The sequence below is a fragment of the Culex pipiens genome, chromosome 3, assembly GCF_016801865.2.
Source record: "Culex pipiens pallens isolate TS chromosome 3, TS_CPP_V2, whole genome shotgun sequence".
Taxonomy (NCBI): Eukaryota; Metazoa; Arthropoda; class Insecta; order Diptera; family Culicidae; genus Culex; species Culex pipiens.
The window spans coordinates 13811208-13833079 of NC_068939.1; the positions used below are offsets into that span (position 1 = coordinate 13811208).

General features: G+C 33.0%; 1 protein-coding gene across 2 annotated transcripts; it reads right to left on the bottom strand.

Annotated features, from left to right (window-relative positions):
- Positions 1-369: 369 nt before the first annotated feature.
- LOC120419503 (mitochondrial folate transporter/carrier) lies at positions 370-21251 on the bottom strand. 2 transcript variants are annotated; one of them, XM_039582201.2, is made up of 6 exons: positions 20307-21251; positions 6869-7022; positions 6557-6800; positions 2282-2395; positions 2062-2207; positions 370-1108 (listed from the first exon to the last, which is right to left on the bottom strand). In XM_039582201.2, exons 1-6 carry the CDS (start codon positions 20476-20478, stop codon positions 925-927), a joined length of 1014 nt encoding a protein of 337 aa, XP_039438135.1. In that variant the 5' UTR covers positions 20479-21251; the 3' UTR covers positions 370-924. The 2 variants fall into 2 exon arrangements, 1 of the variants encoding a protein (XP_039438135.1); XR_005605732.2 differs by having other exon boundaries at positions 1031-1108; positions 1886-2207; positions 20307-21246.
- Positions 21252-21872: the final 621 nt, after the last annotated feature.

The window sequence follows — 21872 nt, forward strand, 5'->3', positions numbered from 1 at the left end:
CGAAATTTATTTTGTAATTTTTAACTTTTTGCCATTTCCAAATGAAATGAAAAATCAAAAACTATAAAAAACTTTTATTTTGGAAAAGTCCAATTCTCAACCTTCAAGATACCAAATTGGTCTGAAAATCCTCAATTGCATTTTTTGTAAGATAAGGTTCTAAAAACAAATTTAAACATTGAGTGTATCCCGCTTACTCCGATGGACATTGACATAAGGATTGAGGAACTGAATTCTACAAAGCTCTACAAAGCATTTGTTTTTTTTCTCAGCTTGCTGTGTTAAAAGAAAACAATTCACTCTAAGATGGGGTTTGTCAATTCTTCAGTATTTTTTTATAATTCACGATTGAAAAAAGAAACAAATAAGTAGGATGTTTTCAAAAGTCTCTTTTATTTTCCACAGCATGTCAATGCAACACGATTTCGAAGAAAATTGATGTATCCCATATCGTTGTCGAAACTCGAAATTCGAGCTATGCGAACCAGCTGACAAAACTCCATCAATATTTTTCAACGCTGTTTTTGGTCGACGTTGACAAAACGCAAAGCAAAACTATTCATCAATCCTAATCTAACGCTTCACTGCGGGAGGAACAAAATTCTACTTTATAAGTGATGTTACTGTACCTTAAAATTTAAACCAAAGCTTCAAAGTACTTTCCAACTACTTTTCCTGTGACTGTGCGCGTTTCAAGCTGTAATTCCGTCAATTTCTAACTAACTTTAGTCTAACTTATCTTATTCGCAAAAAAATAAAAACGTTAAACGGCATGGCAAAGGCAAAACCTTAATTTCTTATTTTTATCTCCTAGCTGCTTTTCTTCTATTCTTTTGGTTCTATTCCAAAGCTCCAAACTCTTCCCGGCTTGGCCGGCTCTCCCCTGCAGGAACAACTTTTAGTCAAAAAATTAGCTAATCATCCCTACTTCGAGGAGGAGGAGGACGACGACGACGTGGCCGACCCTGGAGCTGGCGCCCCCGCCTTGCCCAAGTCCAACAGATAGCGCGACACATTTTCGTACGTCACAAACGTAACCATCGTCGCCGGCGTCACGCGCAACAAGTTCGGACCGAGCCCTTTATAGAAGCCACGCCACGATTCGTACCTGCAAGTGGGGTTTTCGTTTCGTTTGATTTTGCCCGAGGCCCGGGGCAAAAGAAAACCGAAAGAAAGAAAAAGAGAGAAAGAGAAAGAAAACAATCGGTTACTTTTTTTTGGGATTTTTTATGCGATTATTTTTTTTTGGTTTTGATTATTTTTTTGAATATTTTTATAAATATTTTATTCTTTTTCACGTTTTCACACAACAAGTTGGTTTGCACACATTTTTTCCCGCACTAAAACTAACAAAATTTGATGGAATTGGGGAGGGTGCGTTTTTCCAATCGCAGCTAAATTGTACTGAACAGAAACCTAGAGCCTAACTTTGTGCTTACAAGAAAACAAAACAAGCGATGTTTTCAACTAACGTTACTACAAAAGTTATTTGTCCTTGCTTTCGTTACTTTTTAATCGCTGGGAATTGCTGCTAACGCGAGCTTGTGTGAGTGTGTGTGATTCTAAAAAAAATAGAAAGAACTTATCGCCACTTCGAGAAGCTTAGTGCTGCAAAAGAGTATCAAAAATAATTAAGTGTTCTGGACTGAGCGAAAAGTGTTGAGTTGCGTTGATAGAGAACAGAACCCTGAACCTGAAGAATTCATAAATATTGTTTTGAAACAAGACTATCCTGACCTAACTCTACCAATAATAATAGTAATAATATAAATGAGTTAAGTTTCGCGGGGAACTTATTCTCTAGCGACAGAGGGGAGAGGACAAAGGGAGCGGGACAAAAAAACGTAACAAAAAAAGGGACAACCACGCATTTCTTAGCACGTACTTAAGACGGGGGGTTGAGAGGCGATTGATTGATCCGGGACGGGGCGGTTGGAGGGCGCCCATCCATTTCAGTGCTTTGTAAACTGCTCATAGATCAACATGACGAGACAAATGTTGGGCGTCACGTGCACCAGGTACGGCGCGAGCCCCTTGTAAAACCCAGACACTCGTTCGTACCTCCAAGTCAGCTTCACGCAGTCCCAGGTGCCCTTGTAGCGGTGGTTGTGGTCCTGGAGGCGGGCCCGAATCACCTGGTACGGGTAGGTGGCGGCCGCCGCAATCAGCTTCGACACGGCCGCGAACGTCAAATACTCTACGGTGGTCTGAGAAAAACAACAAAAAATCAGTCAGATTGAAACTCAACCTTAAAACATCGCACTCAATTCACAATCCTTACCAGCTTGGCGTCGATGGGCCGCTTCCGGTTCTGGTTGTACCGGTTCTTCATCTCCTCGTACGTCATGAACTGCAGCGCGCCGTGGGACACGCCCAGCATGCCGGGGACGAAACCCTGGAAAAGGAGAATGAAAAAAAGAACCGTTTCAAATACATTGATACTTCATTACAGTTGTGCTACTATCAAAAATTTCAATAACCCAAGCGTTTGGTACGGTATGTCCACGCATCCTCCCTCCCCTGCACTGCCACTCGCAGGAAGTCTTTCGCATACGAGCAGTTCTCTCAGATTTCGGTCATTCGATTTTTTGTATTTTTTAATACGACTGAAACTTTTATGGTGCCTTCGGTATGCCCAAAGAAGCCATTTTGCATCATTATTTTGTCCATATAATTTTCCATACAAATTTGGCAGCTGTCCATACAAAAATGATGTATGAAAATTCAAAAATTTGTATCTTTTGAAGGAATTTTTTGATCGATTTGGTGTCTTCGGCAAAGTTGTAGGTAAGGATAAGGACTACACTGAAAAAACATGATACACAGTAAAAATTTTTTGTTGATTTTTAATTTAACTTTTTATCACTAAAACTTGATTTGCAAAAAAAAACACTATTTTTAATTTTTATATGTTTTAGGGGACATCAAATGCCAACTTTTCAGAAATTTCCAGGTTGTGCAAAAAATCAGTGACCGAGTTATGAATTTTTTAATCAATACTGAATTTTTCGAAAAATCGAAATATTGGTCGCAAAAATCATTCAACTTAATTTTTCGATGTAAAATCAAATTTGCAATCAAAAAGTAGAAAATTCTCTATATTTTGCTTTTTTAACTTTTGTTGAACCCGACCCTTAGATGCTGAGATATTGCCATACACAGGAAAATTGACGTTTTTAAAGTCTCACCATAACAACCCATCATTTTCCAATGTCGATATCTCAGCATCTAATGGTCCGATTTACAATGTTAAAATATTAAACATTCGTGAAATTTTCCGATCTTTTCGAAAATAATATTTTCAAAAATTTTTAACCAAGACTAACTTTTCAAAACGGCATAATATTAAATTTTTGGCCCTTTTGAAATGTTAGTCTTAATTAAATATTATGCCGTTTTGTATTGTTAGTCTTGGTTTAAAAATTTATAAAATATTTTTTTCGAAAACATCGGTAAATTTCACAAAAAGTTCAAAAAAGCGAAATAAAGAGAATTATCTCAGCTTTTCAAAAATATTTTTTTCAAAAGTGGGCAAACATGGGCACTTATTTAAAAAAAATGAAAAACTACGACTATTTTCAATAAACTTACCTAAAAATGGTTATAACTTGAAAACGGTGCACTTTATCAAAATTTCACTACAGTACTTTTTCATTGCAAATTCAATTTTACATCTAAAAATGAAATTGAAAAAAATTTGCGACCAGTATTTCGATTTTTTTTAAATCAGTACTGATTCAAAAACTCGGTCGAAGATTTTTTGCCCATTCTGGAAAAGTTCAATTTATTGTCCCCTAAAACATATCAGAAAATGAAAAAATTAAAAATAGTGTTGTTTTTGCAAAACAAGTTTTAGTGACAAAAAGTGAAATTAAAAATCACCAAAATTTTTTTTACCGTGTATCATTTTTTTTCAGTGTAGTCCTTATCCATACCTACAACTTGGCCGAAGACACCAAATCGATCCAAAAATTCCTTCAAATGATGCAGTTTTTTTAATTTTCACAAATCATTTTTGTATGGACAGCTGCCAAATTTGTATGAAAAATTATATGAACGAACTAATGATGCAAAATGGCTTCTTTGGGCATACCGAAGGCACCAAAAAAGTTTCAGCCGGATTAAAGAATACAAAAATTCAAATTAAGAAAAAAAAGACGAAACGAACGAAAAATGAGCACCACACTAGCAACCGCCCGATAGAGACAACGTGCTCTTTCTCTCGTTTTTCGTCTCTCTGTTTCTTGCGTGGTGACAGAAGTCATTTGAATGCGATCATGGGAGAGATGATCGGAATCTCGGTAGAATGTCAAACGACCGTTCTCTGAGCAAATGTATTTCTGGACGGAGGCCAATGTAATAAGTTGTTGACCTAACCTGGTCACAGCACCTAAACAGAACCTAATAAAAATAAGTTAAGAATAAAAAAATGTTTCTTAGGCAACTATTTTGGAAATTTTCTAAACTTTTCGACAAAAATTCCACTTCGGATTATCGAAACTTCGGATAATCGAATTACAATTTTTTTTGGCGGCCAATAGTAGAACTTTTCAGCATTTATTTTGAAAAGTGTTGCTATTCGATTCTGTTATTTTTGGAACAGAAAAGTATGCTATTTCGTCGTTCAAGAATGACAGGAAAAGTAAGTAGTTTCACGACGGAATTGCAAAAATGATTTTAAACGCAGGAGAATGTATTTTAATTTGATTTCAGCTGGTTGCACTTGAATTTTCATTGAAATTTTGAAGTTTATTGTAAAAATATTTTTTTTGCCCCCTGATTTTTTGGGCCAATTTTGATAGGGTTGTCAGATCTTCGAAGTTTTAGTCTCATTTTTACGTTTTTTACAACCTTTCGGAAGGTAGTCAAGAACTTTTGAAATACTTAACCAAACGTTCTGATTTTAAAAAGAGTCTTATGTGATTTCTGGTCCACATACCTACACACATCCACACAGACATTTGCCCAGAACTTGATTCTGAGTCGATATATACACGTGCAGGTGGGTCTAGGAGGTCAAACAAAGAAGTTCATTTTTCGAGTGATTTTATAGCCTTCCCTCAGTAAGGTGAGGAAGGCAAAAAGCTGATTAAAATATTGAAATATATTTGCTTTTTTGTTTTACCATTTTTTTCTGAGAATCAATAACAACAACTTTGCCGAAGGCACCAAACCGATCAGAAAGTTCCTTCAAAGGTTACCGATTTTCGAATATTCAGCAGTTGCATATGGAAGTTCGGGTTCCTCGGGAAATTTTGCGTAATATACACAAAATTTGAGAGGTTCTTAAAACAGGATCCCGAAATATGATTGCTTGAAAAAATAAAAAACGGTGGTTTTTGATGCACCACGCGAAATAACGGAAAAATGTCAATAACAAAAAAAAAACATTTTGCACTAATACTGCGATGATTTAATTTTTTAACCAATGACCTTTTTTGGATACTATTTTTTTGTAATTGTAATTAATCAAAAACAAAAAAGAAATAAGATTGAAATGAGTCTAAAACCGACGACCTAAAACCCTGTCTCAAGTGTCTCAAGTGGTAATATCTTAAGACATGGGTGTCAGTTCTTTAATCTTTTAGACTCATTCGAAAAGACTTCCAAATCTGAACTTTTCTCTTTGTTCACACATTTCCGCAAGTAATTACAATTTTATTTCCTTTCAGAAAAAAAAAAATCACCATCAAAATATTTATTTATTTTAGTTGACCATCATCAAACAATTTCTTTCAATGCACTTTGCATGCAATTTTGTTTTTTGATCCAAAACATTGTAAGGTTCCGACAGCTGCACCGCTTTTCCCTGCCGAATTCAATCTTCCGGAGCAACAACGACGTTCCGCTCGGAACTTTGTCGGACCAGTCCTCCAACAGCAGCTGATCTTCGTCATCGCCCAGGAAGGTCAGTTTCAACTGCACATTCGCAAAGATTCCACACTTTTTCGCCCTTTTCATCGATTTGGAATCACGCTCCAAGCAGGAATTCGCGGCTTCACTGTAGGACCTGTTGGAGTTTACTTGAAAAGTAATCCTTGAACTTATACCTATTTGGGATCTGCACGAAACTGCCAGCGAAAAGATGAACTCTCCCGAAATGTTACTGTTGTGAAGTCCCAAAAAAACACAGTCTTCTTCCAGCGGATCTTGAAGTAAATTGAAGAGGTGCCCAGGATCGTCCATTGGTGGAGACGTATGCGATAGATTATTTACTGGAATGTAGTTTTCACCATGAATATTATGATTCAACGAACAATTTGAACTCGATGGAAGTGAGCAGTCGCTAATATGACAAGCACTTCCGGCGGCTCTGGGAGGTAGGGACAGTGCCAATACTACCAGAATAACGCGAATCACGAGGGACATCTTGCTAAAAGATTAATGATCTGGTTTGGCGAGATGTGCTTTTAAAGAAAAAAATGTCAGTAGCTCTGTGCTATATTAATTTGTTATTTAAATTAACGACCTTTTGATGGGAACAAATTTTCAATTGTTCAAAACATTAAAAAGCCATTTTACGTCATTTCAAATGCTTTCAAACCAAACTACTTACACTGTACAACCCGCGCACGCCCTCCGTCCGGTAGATCTTCTTCAGCCCGTCCACCATGCCGGCGTAGCTGTGGGCCGACGGCCGTTCCGAGCACTGCAGGCACAGCCGCGTCTTCACCACCCAAATCGGGTTCGTCATGGCCAGCGTCAGGACGCCGGCTTCGGCCGCGGCCAACATGTGCAGCGCCGGTCCCAGCGGCTGGGCCGAGTTCCCGTCCTGGATCCACGTTTTGATCGTGTTGTAGCTGAAATTTCGCAGAGTTTCAATCGTGAATTTCTTTTACCATAAAAAAAAAAACAATTTGATACTCACAACAAAAAGTAGAATCCCCAGGCGCTGCCCGAGCCCCAGATATTGGGCGTGACGCCCTTGTACAGTCCCCGGAAGCCCTCCTGGCGGAAGATGGTGAGGAATGCACCGGTCAGGCCGCGATACTGGGGTACGGCTGCCGTTCGGCCATCATTAACTGTAAAGGCATAAAACGAAAGAATAGCAGTTTAGCAGATTTCTATGCGAAGCGATAAAGGTGAGCAATTTGAGATGTTTACATTTCCAAGTAACGCAACCAGCCGCAACGGTTATCTTTGTTGTTGACTGTTTACAGGTTTTGAATATGGTCGTATCTCGCGTAAACAGATTTACGGCTCGATCGAGTGGCGTATCTTCCCAGCAGCGAACTCGGGCTTTGTCAAGTAAACAATTCAATTTAATTTGTCCAGACTCTCTTGATAGAGATTGCATATATTTGGGACGTTGGATTCAGTAATTCGGAAATGTGTCAAACTCTGCCGTTTGCTATAGAATTCCATCAATGTTTAACAAATCATTAAGTCAAGTTTCGTGTGAGTTTCACGGAAAAAGGTCTGCCGTTTCACGCATATTTGTTAAGTAAGGGGAAAATATACCCATTTTAAGCCTAATAAGCGATCGTGTTTGAATGATGCTGGATAATCTGGAGTGTTCCTTGAAATTTACTAAAACCAAGTACACCAACGAGTAGAGCAACTTTTTGTGAACATTTCCGTTTATTTTCACTTTTACTAAAATTTATTCTATTCCTTTTACACGCATTTAAAAAAAAATTCCCAAATGTATTCTAATCAAACGAGAATGCATTGAGCCACGCCCATTTTCCTATTTTTAGCTTAGTTCTTTTTTCCTTGAGCGCTCTTTTGGGTCTGGTTAGTGCTGCCAAAATTGATGAAATTTTAAGCAAACACTAACGAAAAGTAGCATTTATAGGGAAAGTTTCCTGGCACCACTGGGTCACTCCAACAGGCGCTGCTGGTGGTGTTGGTGGCCACCCTTTGTTATTTATTTGCCTTCGCTTCTCGCTCGGTTTTCTTCAGCATTCGATTGGAATGGGTCGTCAAAAGTCAAACGTCAAAAGGCTTGGCGCGGTTGTTTTTTTTATGGTGCTTGCCTGGGATGGGATAAACAAAGAGAAAAAAATCTATTGTCAAACTAAACCACTTTCAACATGGCCGCTTCTGTCAACCTAAACCAGTCCTTTCTTATGAGGAGAAAATGAGAAGTATTGTAATTTGAGTTGAAAAAAAAAACAATTTTAATTCAATCACAAATAATTGTAAATTGAATTAAAAGATTGATTAACATATTTTCGATTGAAAGGAATTTATTTCTACGTACACCGAATGTTGAACTATCTGCATTTTCATTTTAAAATGCAATACATTTCATAAACTGACGATTCTTTTGTCCATTTGAAACTATTGTTATTTTTTTTTTGCGCGTTACATAGAAATGTCATCTAGATTGAACAATATTAAACCTGTGCTTCCCGTGAAATTAAAATGTGGCGTGACGGAACAACATCGTAGAACTGGATTTAAAAACGAAAAAAATCGCCACAGTTAAGCCTATTTGATTTTTTGGCACATTTTCATTTCAACACGTTGCCACAAATTGAATACCAAACTTTGTACTCTTTGAAGTGAATGAATTGTTACAAATTTGAATTTTTGCTGGCCATTTATTTCGATTCTGACACCTTAGGGCCTGCGACCTATGGAATGTTAACTTTTGCACTAACAACATTAGTTGAGTAAAAATTGCCGCTGAATTCGCTTTGTAAATGCTTGCCCCGATACTCTTCAAGTGTGCTCCTCTTTGGGGAAGTGGGAAAGATTTATTTACTTTCTTTGCGTAACGGGACAAGGACAGGAGTAGATATAAGAAAAAATCTCCCCTCCCATTTAATTACTTGTAGGCTTTTTAGATTTTTTTTTAGATTGAAGTAAGTGATCGTATCGTTTTAATTACCTCGAGCGTGACGACGAGTCATCTTTGATTTGCCAACCATTGCTAGTGATTTGTTACCGATAGCTCCTTATGAACGGATCCACAGTAAAACGATGGAACATAAACTCAGGATTCTCCACCCACGTCCAACCGCAAATTTTAACAGCCAAATTCAAAAAAATCTGCGAGGAAAAACTAAACAACATTTCAAACAAAGGAAAAGTCATCTGCATGCTTGAGCACTGAGTTGAAAAACATCATCAAGAAAATTTGAATTGTCAAGCTATCTGAATCACAGATTGCTTGAAATTTGTATTCGAACACGAATTTTCTTGCAAGAAACAGAAGAAGAATACAAACGTAAACACTCAAAAAGAAAACTCTATCCAGCCGTCCCGTCCCAGGTGCTTGCTAATTATTTACATATTTCGGGATAATTTTCCAAGTGAGTGAGAGATATTAGGTCTATTCCCGTACTGCAGAATTCTGCAATTCTGCACAAAAACGGCAGCAGAGCGTTCCCTACTTTTCTGCAACAAAAGTAACTTTTCTCTCAGGCAGAACTTCTGCAGTGAGAGAGGTAGAAGTTGCAGCAAAACCGTTCCCGTACTTTTCTGCAAGCTCTCTCTTCTTTTTCTTGTTGAAAAGTTACTGCAATTTGGTGTGATGGATGTTGAGTACACGCTTACATAAAATTTGCAAGTTGGGTGAAATCAAGCATTTTATTTTGGGGTAGTTTTTTTTATGTCTGGTTTTATTGAAAACGATTTTTTATGTTTACGATTTCAGGCTTAGTTCATTCATGTAAATGATAAAGCGATTTTTTTTAGTGTTTTTTTTTAACTGATAAAAACGGCTAGTACTTCAACAAAACAAAATGTACTATAAAAACAAATTGTTTTAAAAACTTTTAAAAGACACATTTCTTTTGAGTTTAGGCTGGTACAAATATTTTTAAAAGTTTTTGTCACCCCCCCCCCCCCCCCCCCTTCAAAATTGGCCCGAAAAATCAGGGGGCAAAAAAAATATTTTTACAATAAACTTCAAAATTTCAATGAACATTCAAGTGCAACCAACTGAAATCAAATTAAAATACATTCTCCTGCGTTTAAAATCATTTTTAGCATGTTTGGGTTTATTAAAAAATCTTAATATTTTTTGAAAATTTTCGATGCAAAATCTTTTTTTTCGATACAATTTTTGTTTTTGTCAGATCTTAGATTTTTTGAAACCTAATGATTGCAAAACAACTGAACTAGTGTAAAATGCATTTTAAAACACTTTTTTCATTTAAATGTGAAGACTATGGCTTGTTATTTAAATTTTTATATTTTTTTTTTGCCCCCCCCCCCCCTTGACCTCGGCCAGGGCCGAGGGACAAAAACTTTTTTAAATATTTGCATCGGCCTTAATAATTTCAAATAAATATTTGTTTAGGAATAACTTTTGATCTTAAATTGATTTTGAATTTAGTATATATTTAGTAGTGTTGAAATAATATGTAAATTTAATTGGCAAATAATAAATTGTACCTTTAACGGTGCTACCAATTTGTATTCTTATATAAACAAAAAAATTGATGTAATTTTGTCAAAACTAATATGAAACTCTGAAATTCTTTAATTCTTAAATTCATAAATTCCTAAATTCTCAAATTATTAAATTCTTAAGTTCCTAAATTCTCAAATTCTTCGCAATCTTGAATCATAAAAAACACACATTTTTTCAGTCATATTTTAGGTTAGAAACTTAAATTTAGAGGATCTAGAGATTGGAAATTTGGACTGTATCTATTTTATTTATGTTTGAGTTTTAAAATTTTTGGTTTACAGAATTTTTTAGTTTTACTTATTTTTGGATAATAATTTCTTTAATTTTCATTCTTATTATTTTTAACTATTGCTGAAAAAAAATTTTGGTGTTCTGAACTCATAAATATTCAAACTATTGTTTTTTTTATTTCGATTTTTTTCAACCTTTATTTTTTATTTTGAATTTTCAAAATCAAGATTCTTTTGAAATTTTAAACATTTTGAAATATCTAGTTTACAATTATTTTGAATTTTTAAGCTTTGAATTTGTGATTTATTACTCTTTTTTATATTTTTCTGATATAATTATTTGCATTTTTAAATTTCTCAAATATCTGATTTATGTTTTTGAAAGTTTCTCAATTTGAAAATATTTTTTTTTATATTTTTAATTATGGATTTCTTAATTTCCAGATTTCTTAATTTAAGTTTTTCAAAAATTTTGAGTTGTTGATTCATTTTTTTCAAATTTTACAATTTTGCTGCGTCACCGTTGTTCTTTCATGTGACATCCAGTTATAATTTATTTATGTTATTATGAATAATCTTTCAAACATTCTGCGATTAAAACATGTGTTTTTGGTCCCTTCTATATAAAACCTATGTTTGTCTTTTTTTAATCATATTTATTAAACGTACCTGCCACTCTAATTTGTAAAATTGTTTACCTAATGTACAAAATTTGAGTTGTTTCTAATATTAATTTCTACCTAAGCATAATTAATTTCTAGTTACTTAATAAATAATACATCCTTGATTTTTTAAATAAAACGTTGTACTGCATAAAAAATAATATCCCCGTTATAGAGGTAAACTTCTTTCAATTACTTTTTTTGTGAACCATTTTTTTAATATGTTGAAATAACTAAAAAACTTTAATACCCAATTTGAGTAAATCCTGGAACGCGCTACACAGGCAAAAGTTTTGCGATTTCTCTTCTTGCAGAACTTCTGCAAAAGAGAAAGATGAAGAGAGCGAACTGAAAAGTACGGGAACGTGCTGCAAAAAAGTGACTTATGCTGGCTGCAGAATTCTGCAGAAGTTGCAGAAATTATGCAATTCTGCAAGTACGGGAAAAGACCTATTGTTGGCGACTTTCGTTAAGCAGTTAAGCTCTCATTTTGCGTGTGGATGTGTGTGCAATCAAAATGATGAAAAATGGTCTCGCAAAATAGAAATTTTGAACCAAAGTGCATTAAATTTGATCTTTTTGGCCAGTAAGTGCGTGCTTACTCGAGGCGGTGCTTTTACTGGTAAGTAAAAATGTTTTACCGTGTATAACAGATTTTTGAATTTTCATACATCATTTTTGTATGGACAGCTGCCAAATTTGTATGGAAAATTATATGGACAAACTAATGATGCAAAATGGCTTCTTTGGGCATACCGAAGGCACCAAAATAGTTTCAGTCGGATAAAAAAATACAAAAAAAAATCGAATGACCGAAATCTGAGAGAACTGCTCAGGTGTTTGATTAGAAAGGACATATTTCCCTTATGTTTGTCGTTGACTTTAAGAAAACCCCATAAAATTCGGTACTTATGTCGGAAACTCATTAAAAACAACACCATGTTTGTTTGTCCCCTCGCTAGACTTCTACGCGTAATGGTCCCACCAAGTATTTTTTACACATAATCATAAGTTTTACGAATCATTTTGCCTTGTTTACCTGTTGTATAGCAAAATGATCACAAATAAGAGTACCTAATAAACTGCAAACTGTTGCGGTTTTGCGGTTTCAGGGTTGTTACAATCCACGCGAAATACGCGCCATACATTCAAGAAATTTTATTTTTTTGACATGAAGAAGAACTAAAACAGAAAAGTCAAAGAAAAAATCTAACAAACAAAATTTTATTTCAAAAATATTGGCTCAAAAGTAAACCAAAATCTAAAATCTTAACATGATTTAATTTTAAAATTCGAAACTCTGTTAATTTTAATACAGTTTTTATTCCATAATCCTCGCTAAAGATTTACTCCGGAAGAAATTTCATTTCCAAAATTTAACCCTCTACAACCTAACCCCGCCTTTAGACCGGCTTCGATCTAAAAAAAATCGCCAGAAATCAATTTTCCAACCGAATTTTGATCTTTAAAAAGCATTAGAAAGAAGAACTTATACAATTTTAGAAAATTTCAGGGTTGGAAGTTTAACTTGTTTTATGTGACTTTGCCAATGTTTTTAAAAATGTTATTTTTTAGGGGTCAACTTTGGCTGTGTTTTTACTAACATTTCCTATATTTTCAGTACAATAAAGTATGCAGTAATTTTTTCTAGTGTCACAAACTACGCATTTTTTGCAATTTAAATTATGATGGTGCCATTGTATAGCAGAAAATGTGAAAAACAAGCAAAAAATTGAAAAAGTAACTGTAAAAACGTGAAAAAATTAGATAGGCAAAATGTAATTATATTAAGTGGTAGAATAGGCCAAATACTACCAAAAACAAACATAAACAAAACAAGATAAATGCAAATTAAAATACTAAAAATGAAACAAGAAAAACATAAAACAAGAGAAGTAAAGTTTTACGTAGAACAAAAGTTGCTCCAAATGACCTCCTGAACACAGTAGAGGGTTAAATTATTTTCTTCTCAAAATTTCAAAATCTCTAACCAGAAACATAACTTCAAAAAAAAGGAATTTAAGAATGGAAGAATTTAAGAATTTAAGAATTTAAGAATTTAGGAATTTAAGAATTTAAGAATTTAAGAATTTAAGAATTTAGGAATTTAAGAATTTAATAATTTAAGAATTCAAGAATTTAAGAATTTAAGAATTTAAGAATTTAAGAATTTAAGAATTTAAGAATTTAAGAATTTAAGAATTTAAGAATTTAAGAATTTAAGAATTTAAGAATTTAAGAATTTAAGAATTTAAGAATTTAAGAATTTAAGAATTTAAGAATTTAAGAATTTAAGAATTTAAGTTTTTAAGAATTTAAGAATTTAAAAATTGGAGAATTTAATTCAAATAGTTAAGGGTAATTTAAAGTTTTGGATTCAATTTTTTGAGTTTTTGTGTTTTTAAATTCTCTACCGCACAATATTTTTTCGAATTTTATTAATTTGTTCATGTTCAAGAGGTAATTTTCTTCGTAAAGCATTACTTTCCTTGTTTTATTTCCTGTTATTTTTTCAATTTTGTTTTTATCTTGTTTAGTTTATGTATGTTTTTGAGAGTATTTGGCTTATTCTACCACCTAGTTTCATTACTTTTTGCCTTTTTATTTTTTCCATTTTTTCATGCTGTTTGTTTGTTTGTTTTTCACATTTTCTACAATAGAATTATACCATTACCGTTTGCATTGTAATTAAAATGCGATTAGGCATTTTTTAAATTTTTATATAAAATAAAGAAAATGATAGTAAAAAACACAGCCAAACTTGACCACAGAAAAAAAAATCCTAAAAACATTGGCTAAGTCACATAAAACAAGTCATACATCCAACCAATTTTTTTTTCAAATAAAATTAGAAGATGTTTTGAAAAATCCTAAATTTGTAGAAAAATGATTTTTTTTTTGCGAATTTTTAGATCGAAGCCGGTCTAGAGGCGGAGTTGAAGAAAGAAATCTACATTACCAATTTGATCTCTCTATAAAAGAAAGTTTTGGCCAAATCTGACTTCAGGGTGACCACTCAAATCCCATTTTCAAATTCCCGACTTTTTCCCGACTTTTTTTCCAGACTTTTCCAGAATGCTCAAATAATACGCATTTCTGATCTAAAGAATGAATTCAAACAAAAAACATTCTATAAGAAAGTCAATATTAACCACCGATTTTTTTTTAAATGTATTGAAAAAAAAACCAATTATAGACATTTTTTTGTAAATACAGAAACTAAACAACAAATAAAAAAAACTTCTAAAATGAAATTTCATTATTATGATTCACAGTAAAAACACGAACTGTGTCTTTGAATAAAATATCGAAAGTTCAACAATACTTCTTACTTCCATGTTTTTTTTTAAATTATCAAAAGTATAGTTTTTGATACTTCGTTTCAACTGGAAATGACAAAAAGTTAATGATAACTGAACATAAAATTTCGTTCCTATTTTTTAAACTTCATCATCATTTTAAATCAAAGAATGATTAAAACATAATTGCTGATATTATTTATTGAAAGGATTTAGAAAAATGTCATGGTATCTCCCGTGTTGGATTATTGGTTCGGATGAGGGTCTAACACAACCAGACCAAACAGTGGGATAAGCGTTGTGGAGCCATCCGTGGATAGGGCGTCCTAAAATGCTAATGCTAATGCTAAAGGATTTAGAAAAATGTCAAGGAATTCATGAAAAAATTGCCATGTTCCCTTTTTAATTTTGTAATTTTTGATATTGTTTTTAATCAATGTTAATTTATCTAGTGGTCAGTATTTAACTGTTTTTTTTTTCAATGAAAATTCAGTTTGATATGATTTTATGTTTTCCTACTTATTTTAGGCAAAGTTTTCGAAGAGACAATTTTTTTTAAACAGTTTTGCAATAACTCTAAATTTCTTGAATTATTATTTTTTGCAATTTCAATATTTCTTTTTGTTTTCAAAACGTAAAAAAAAACAATTTTTAAAATTACTTAATAAATTTAGTCAGACAATTAAAAAAAATTAAAAAAATATTCAAAATAAAATCATAACTTCAAGCTGGCCATCAGGCTCTATTTTTATATTAGTTTGTCAACTTTACCTCTTGTTTGATAAACAAAAATTAATAGCGATCATATGATTAATAAAAAAAATGTTGTGAAGATCTGTGTCAAAGACTCCAATATTAAATAAGATTTTGAAAGTCTTAAACAGCTTTTTTATACTCAAATATATTGAAATAGTGAAAAGAACCTTAAATTTAAAGTAAGTTACTAAAGCAGAATTGAGTGAATTCAATTTGAAAATTGCACAAAATAATACAAAATTATTTATAAGTTAAAAAATAATTTTCAAACAAGTATGCTTAGATTTCCCGACTTTTCCCGACTTTTTGACAAAAAATCATAAATTCCCGACTTTTTCCCGATTTTTTGCGGATTTTGGCGAATTCCCGACTTTTTCCCGGCTTTCCCGATTTCCCGACTTGAGTGGCCACCCTGTGACTTGCAGCAACATTATTTTACTTCAAGATTTTCAAAGGCCATTTGATTTTGGTGGGACAGATTTAAAAAAATGTTAAGCTTTAGTAGCCTAAACCAAGCCGAAAAGCAGATGACCTGAAGGCAAGTAGCCGCCAAACCGATAGAGGGTAGCCGGAATAGCTGAGATCCGGGATATTCCGAAACTAGGAATTTGCCTCAACATGGGTATCAAACTTTGCGTTTTAGAATTTCGTGCATTTCAGGGAGAGAGAATTGAAAATGAGCGTACTTACACTTCCACACACACACTCTACCCGTTTGTTGGTACTCGCTAACTGAATTCGATGGCGTCAAGCTTCCCTAACACAGATGTGCGATTTAAGTATCTAAAATCATCTCGAGGACTTTCAAGCCCATGGTTAGGTGGGGTTTCCCCCGGACGCTTGCAAAATGGCATTAACCACATAGGTGGAAACTTTCCATATCTTGCTAGGTAGGGCACCACAATGGACCAAAGCTGTCCGCACTTGCCCTTTTCACTCTGAACTTGAATCGTTTCCTCCACATTCGTGATCTTCGATTTATTCCGGGCGTTCACATACTCCATGACCAAATTGTCCACTTCCAACAACAACGCGGTGACAGATCGCACATAAAATTGACCTCCAGTTGCAGGCGCACCATACGTGAAGTAATTTCCTCAAGGTTAGCATTTTTTAGGATAGAAGCGATGTCTTTCCGAAGTTCCTCCACAGTTGGTTCTGGCATTTTTGACGCAATTTCTGGAGTTTTTTTTAAAGGTCCAATAAACCAAATTTCCAATTTTTTGCTTTTTGAGTGGCTCAAGGCGGTTTCAAAAACACCCAGAAAGCAAAAACTGGAAATTTGGTTTATTGGACCTTTTTTTAAAAAAGACTCCAGATGTTAAGTTTCCATGTTCAAATTTGCATCTGCACGTGGTTTGTTTGCTTGCTGTCATCCTTCTTCCAGCAAACATGCAGGGTTGTTACGGAAAAGTCGAAAAAAAATCCGCGCCAGATCCGCGCCGACCCCAAAACCCAATCCGTGCCAAATCCGCGCCATATAAAAAAAATCGCGACAAACATAGAAGAGAGTAACATAATGAATGAAATTTTAAACGAAAAAAGAATAATACAGAAGGCATTTGGATCAGTACCGTTGATCAGTTGTGGATTTATATCCCAACTGTACCAAATGGAACCTTTATTGCCATTTCTGAAACAATATTAGCAGTTTTTGCGACACTTTAAATTTCGTTGCTTAAAAAACAAATTCAGGAAAAAAAACTAAAACCCTACAATAAATCACCAAATTATAAAATCTAGGGATTTAGTACTTGATAATTCTCGCCAAAAATCAACTCTGGAAAATCGAAACACAAAATTTCTATTTTTTCTTCTCTAAATTTCTCTAAACTATAATAGTAATTATTATTTTTGAATAATTTAGTAATTTAATAACATAGTAATTTAATATTTTAATAATTTAATAATTTAATAATTTAATAATTTAATAATTTAATAATTTAATAATTTAATAATTTAATAATTTAATAATTTAATAATTTAATAATTTAATAATTTAATAATTTAATAATTTAATAATTTAATAATTTAATAATTTAATAATTTAATAATTTAATAATTTAATAATTTAATAATTTAATAATTTAATAATTTAATAATTTAATAATTTAATAATTTAATAATTTAATAATTTAATAATTTAATAATTTAATAATTTCATAATTCAAAAATTTAATAATTTAATAATTTAATAATTTAATAATTTAAAAATTTAAAAATTTAAAAATTTAATAATTTAATAATTTAATAATTTAATAATTTAATAATTTAATAATTTAATAATTTAATAATTTAATAATTTAATAATTCAATAATTTAATAATTTAATAATTTAATAATTTAATAATTTAATTATTAATAATTTAATAATTTAATAATTTAATAATTTAATAATTTAATAATTTAATAATTTAATAATTTAATAATTTAATAATTTAATAATTTAATAATTTAATAATTTAATAATTTAATAATTTAATAATTTAATAATTTAATAATTTAACAATTTAATAATTTAATAATTTAATAATTTAATAATTTAATAATTTAATAATTTAATAATTTAATAATTTAATAATTTAATAATTTAATAATTTAATAATTTAATAATTTAATAATTTAATAAATTAATAATTTAATAATTTAATAATTTAATAATTTAATAATTTAATAATTTAATAATTTAATAATTTAATAATTTAATAATTTAATAATTTAATAATTAAATAATTAAATAATTAAATAATTTAATAATTTAATAAATTAATAATTTAATAATTTAATAATTTAATAATTTAATAATTTAATAATTTAATAATTTAATAATTTAATAATTTAATAATTTAATAATTTAATAATTTAATAATTGAATAATTTACTAATTTAAAAATTAAATAATTTAATAATTTAAAAATTTAATAATAATCTTATAATTTAAAAATTTAATACTTTAATAATTTGATAACTTAATAACTTTCTTAAAACATAAAAAATTAACAAAAAAATAAATTGTAATATTTTCGTAATTTTTCAATTTAATAATTCGTACTTTTTTAAGTTTTTTGAGTCGGTAAGTTTTGACAAGTTCAAATTATGAATTCTTTTTTTATTATTATTTGAACATGTAAATTCTGAAGTTTCAAGTTGTTGAATTCCAGATTTCTTATTTTTTTAATTTTAACATTACATTTCGTTTTTAGACGGAAATTTTAGCAAATTTCTAAGTGGATTTCGTCATGTTGTGATAATTGGGAATAGAATCAATTCTACCTGAATCAGAGTGGCAACAGAATTTTGAATTTTTCCAATAAACCAAAAATTTTTTTTTTATATTGAAAAAACACAGAAAATCTAAAAAGTTTCATAGCTTTAAATTTATAAAATTCTGTAATTTTTCGAATTTTGTTATTTTGATTTTAATAAAATTGGTATTTTTTGGAATTGTTAAGCAGATGTTTTAAAAATATTGAGTTCTAATGTTATGTTAAATTTATATAACAAATCTCAATACGGGACCATCCATAAACCACGTGGACACTTTTTTGGGAATATGTTACCCCCCCCCCCTCTCGTGGACAATTGTCCATACAAAAAAAACTTTTTTGTATGGATCGTGGACAATCGCCATACCCCCCCCCCCCCCCCCTAAAGTGTCCACGTGGTTTATGGATGGTCCCTACATTACAAAAAATCGCTCATTGAAGATTATTTCAAAGTTTCGTATTAAGAAAATAAAGCAATCAATAATTTTTAAGCATAAGCATTGGTGCCCACCCGCAGTTGCTACTCCGTTATTGACCAGGACCTCCAGAAGTTACATCCACGAGCCGTGGAAGATGAGTGGGCTATATTGCTATCTTTCCTCGCCAAAAAAAGCAATCAATAATTTTTAGAAGAATTTTTTTATCATTTACAACTTCTTAGAAATTGATATTTTCGCACTTAACGAAAAAGATTGAATTCATTTAATTCTTGATAATATTTTCCTTTGTAATTTGAAAGAATTTCTATCGTTCTCAATTATTTTGTTTATCAAAATTGTTATCCGCGCCCAATCCGCGCCTGAGCAAAATTAGCCAGCAAATCCGCGCCAGATCCACGCGATACGCGCCATCCGCGCCATCCGCGCGATCCGCGCCGTCCGTAACAACCCTGAACATGCTCTGACAGGCGTCGATTAGGTTTATAAAGACGTCAGGTTTTCTGGTTTCGATTTTTTCAGCAATAAAATTAGAATAACGGCTTTAGGAAAAGAAATCGGGAAATGGTTCCTGTAAGAGACTTGTAGAGGGGATCCAGCAGGATCGTTTTTAATCGTGAAATTTACTCAGCTTTTGCATGAAACAAGAAGCGAAGCTTTTCATGATCACAATCATGAAATAAATCGATTTTATTGTAGGACTCCCTTATACAGTAAATACTGCTAAACTCGGTTTAAGTTGAGAATTCGACCATACCGTAGAAGACTTTTTCATGTTTAGGGGTCCTCTAAGGAACCAGCAAGTATCCGCATCCATGAACCAAACACCCTGTATTCGTAAAACCAAATACTTGCATGTTCTCTGCAAGTTTTAATCATTTTAATTAGCTTACACCTTGTGAAAGCTAATATCTAACGAAACAGCTGACCAAAATTGCGTCATCAAAAGTGTATATTTCTCAACAGACAGAGTTTATGAACCATTCCAATTATTGGAAGCGCTCCAACTGTGTGCACTTGCCTTCAAAATGATCAAACCAAAAAAAAAACCTTGTTATCTCGTGTAGATAACAACAAATAAGCCAGTCAGCCAGCGTCTGCGCTCCAAGGCAAAAAACAATAATCTTACATTGACCAGTCAACCACCCTCTCAAAACGGAGATAATTCCATTCTCCCTCATCAAACCATTCAAAAGGGCAACAATTCAGAATATTTCGCGGTCACGTGCCAACCTAATGTAAACAGCGCGAGTCAAGAACCTGCCCTGCCCGCTGTTGCCAACTGACCTGCGAACCGAATCTTGATCAAATCCAGCGGGTGCAGCAGCAGCGTGGACGTCACTCCGCCGGACACTCCCGCCATCAGGTGCTCGTACTTGACGTGGGCCAGCCAGGCAAACTTGCCCTTGGCCCCACCTGCGGCCGCCGCTCCGCCTCCTCCCTTCAGTGCCGTGGCCATCTTCCCCTGATCTGCTGCTGCGTCGTCCTTGGCGGAACTTGCTTGAGGCGCAATTTTGACCGATTGTCCCTCGACACCCGGAAGTGGGTTTTTTATATTATTACTATTATTATTAGGGCGATTCGCGACGAAATTCGGTGCGCAATTTTCGTCGAGTTTTTAATCGCGTATTTTTTGTTAGAAAAGAAAGGAAACTTCAAGCTCGGCTATGTACATCTTCTTGGGTGCGTGTGTGCGAAATTATTTACAGGAAACACGGCAAAAAGTGGTTCCACTGTGCTTCTTCTTCTTCCGATTCTGCTTCTACTGCGCGGACACCTTTCCGTGGGGCCACATTTAGCGACTGATAAGGGCGTACAAGCATGACGTAAACGCAGTCTTTTCGCGAATTTCGTAAGCAGATTTCTTCTGTCCGCAGCTCGGCACCACTTCACTCATCTTGTTTGCTCAATTTGGCCACAATTTTTCGGTGCACTTGTAATCGGGAATCCGGAACGCTGTTCCGTCGTCGTCTGGAACCACTTTCCAAAAACAAAAAACAACGCAAACAAAATCGCAGCAAGCCTGGATCTTTTTCCTTCTTTTTTTCAAGGTTGTCACTCAAATGGAATCGATTTTTATGCTGGCTGGGTTCACATATGGAGGAGAAGTGTTGCTCGAGCAAACTGGTTGAGGAGTGTGGTGCGATGTGATGTGGAAATCTTCCGCTCTCTCTCGTCGAAATCCGCGACGGCACGTGAACCTTTTGCCTTTTGGCCACCGAGGGAAGACACACAAACACAACCACACGCGACGACAGCTGGCAACACAACTGACCAGTGTTACCACATGCTCGTCTGTATCAGGGGGTCCAAAAATCTGTCTTATCTGCACCAAGTATGGCGAATATCTGTACCATTATCTGTACGGTATATTTTTTGTAAAAAACTTTTTTTTTAAATGCATTTTGAAAAATTTTATGACAACACTAAATGCTGATATGCAGCTCGGAAGGAACGCAAAACTCCATATAAAAAATACCCAAGAAACGGCCAAGGAAAGACGTTTCTTCGCGTGACGTTCCATCGCGCGATGTTTGTTTGCAAAATGTTCTAGTGAAAAAACTTAAATATTCAGAATTTGTTTATTTTATTGCAACTGAAAGTTATAAATGTATCAATAATTTTGTAATCGATATTATAATATTGAAAATTCCGAATTGCCTTATGATGCCGAATCTCAAAAAGCAGAATCTTGAAATTAAAAGGGAGGATTTTGTATTTTGCTTGAAAAGAAGTAAACCAAAGAGAAAATCAATAAACACACAGATTCATAAATACAATATTAAAAATAAAAAATCTAAGATTAAAAAAATAAAAATAAATATGTATACAGAACAAAATTTAAAAAAAACA

Excerpts from the sequence above, each read along its gene's own strand:
- LOC120419503 (XM_039582201.2), bottom strand. The coding sequence starts at position 20,478 with ATGGCCACGGCACTGAAGGGAGGAGGCGGAGCGGCGGCCGCAGGTGGG. Across the intron at positions 7,023-20,306 it reads GATCAAGATTCGGTTCGCAG|TTAATGATGGCCGAACGGCA; the intron begins GTCAGTTGGCAA and ends ATGCCTTTACAG. Across the intron at positions 6,801-6,868 it reads TGGGGATTCTACTTTTTGTT|CTACAACACGATCAAAACGT; the intron begins GTGAGTATCAAA and ends GCGAAATTTCAG.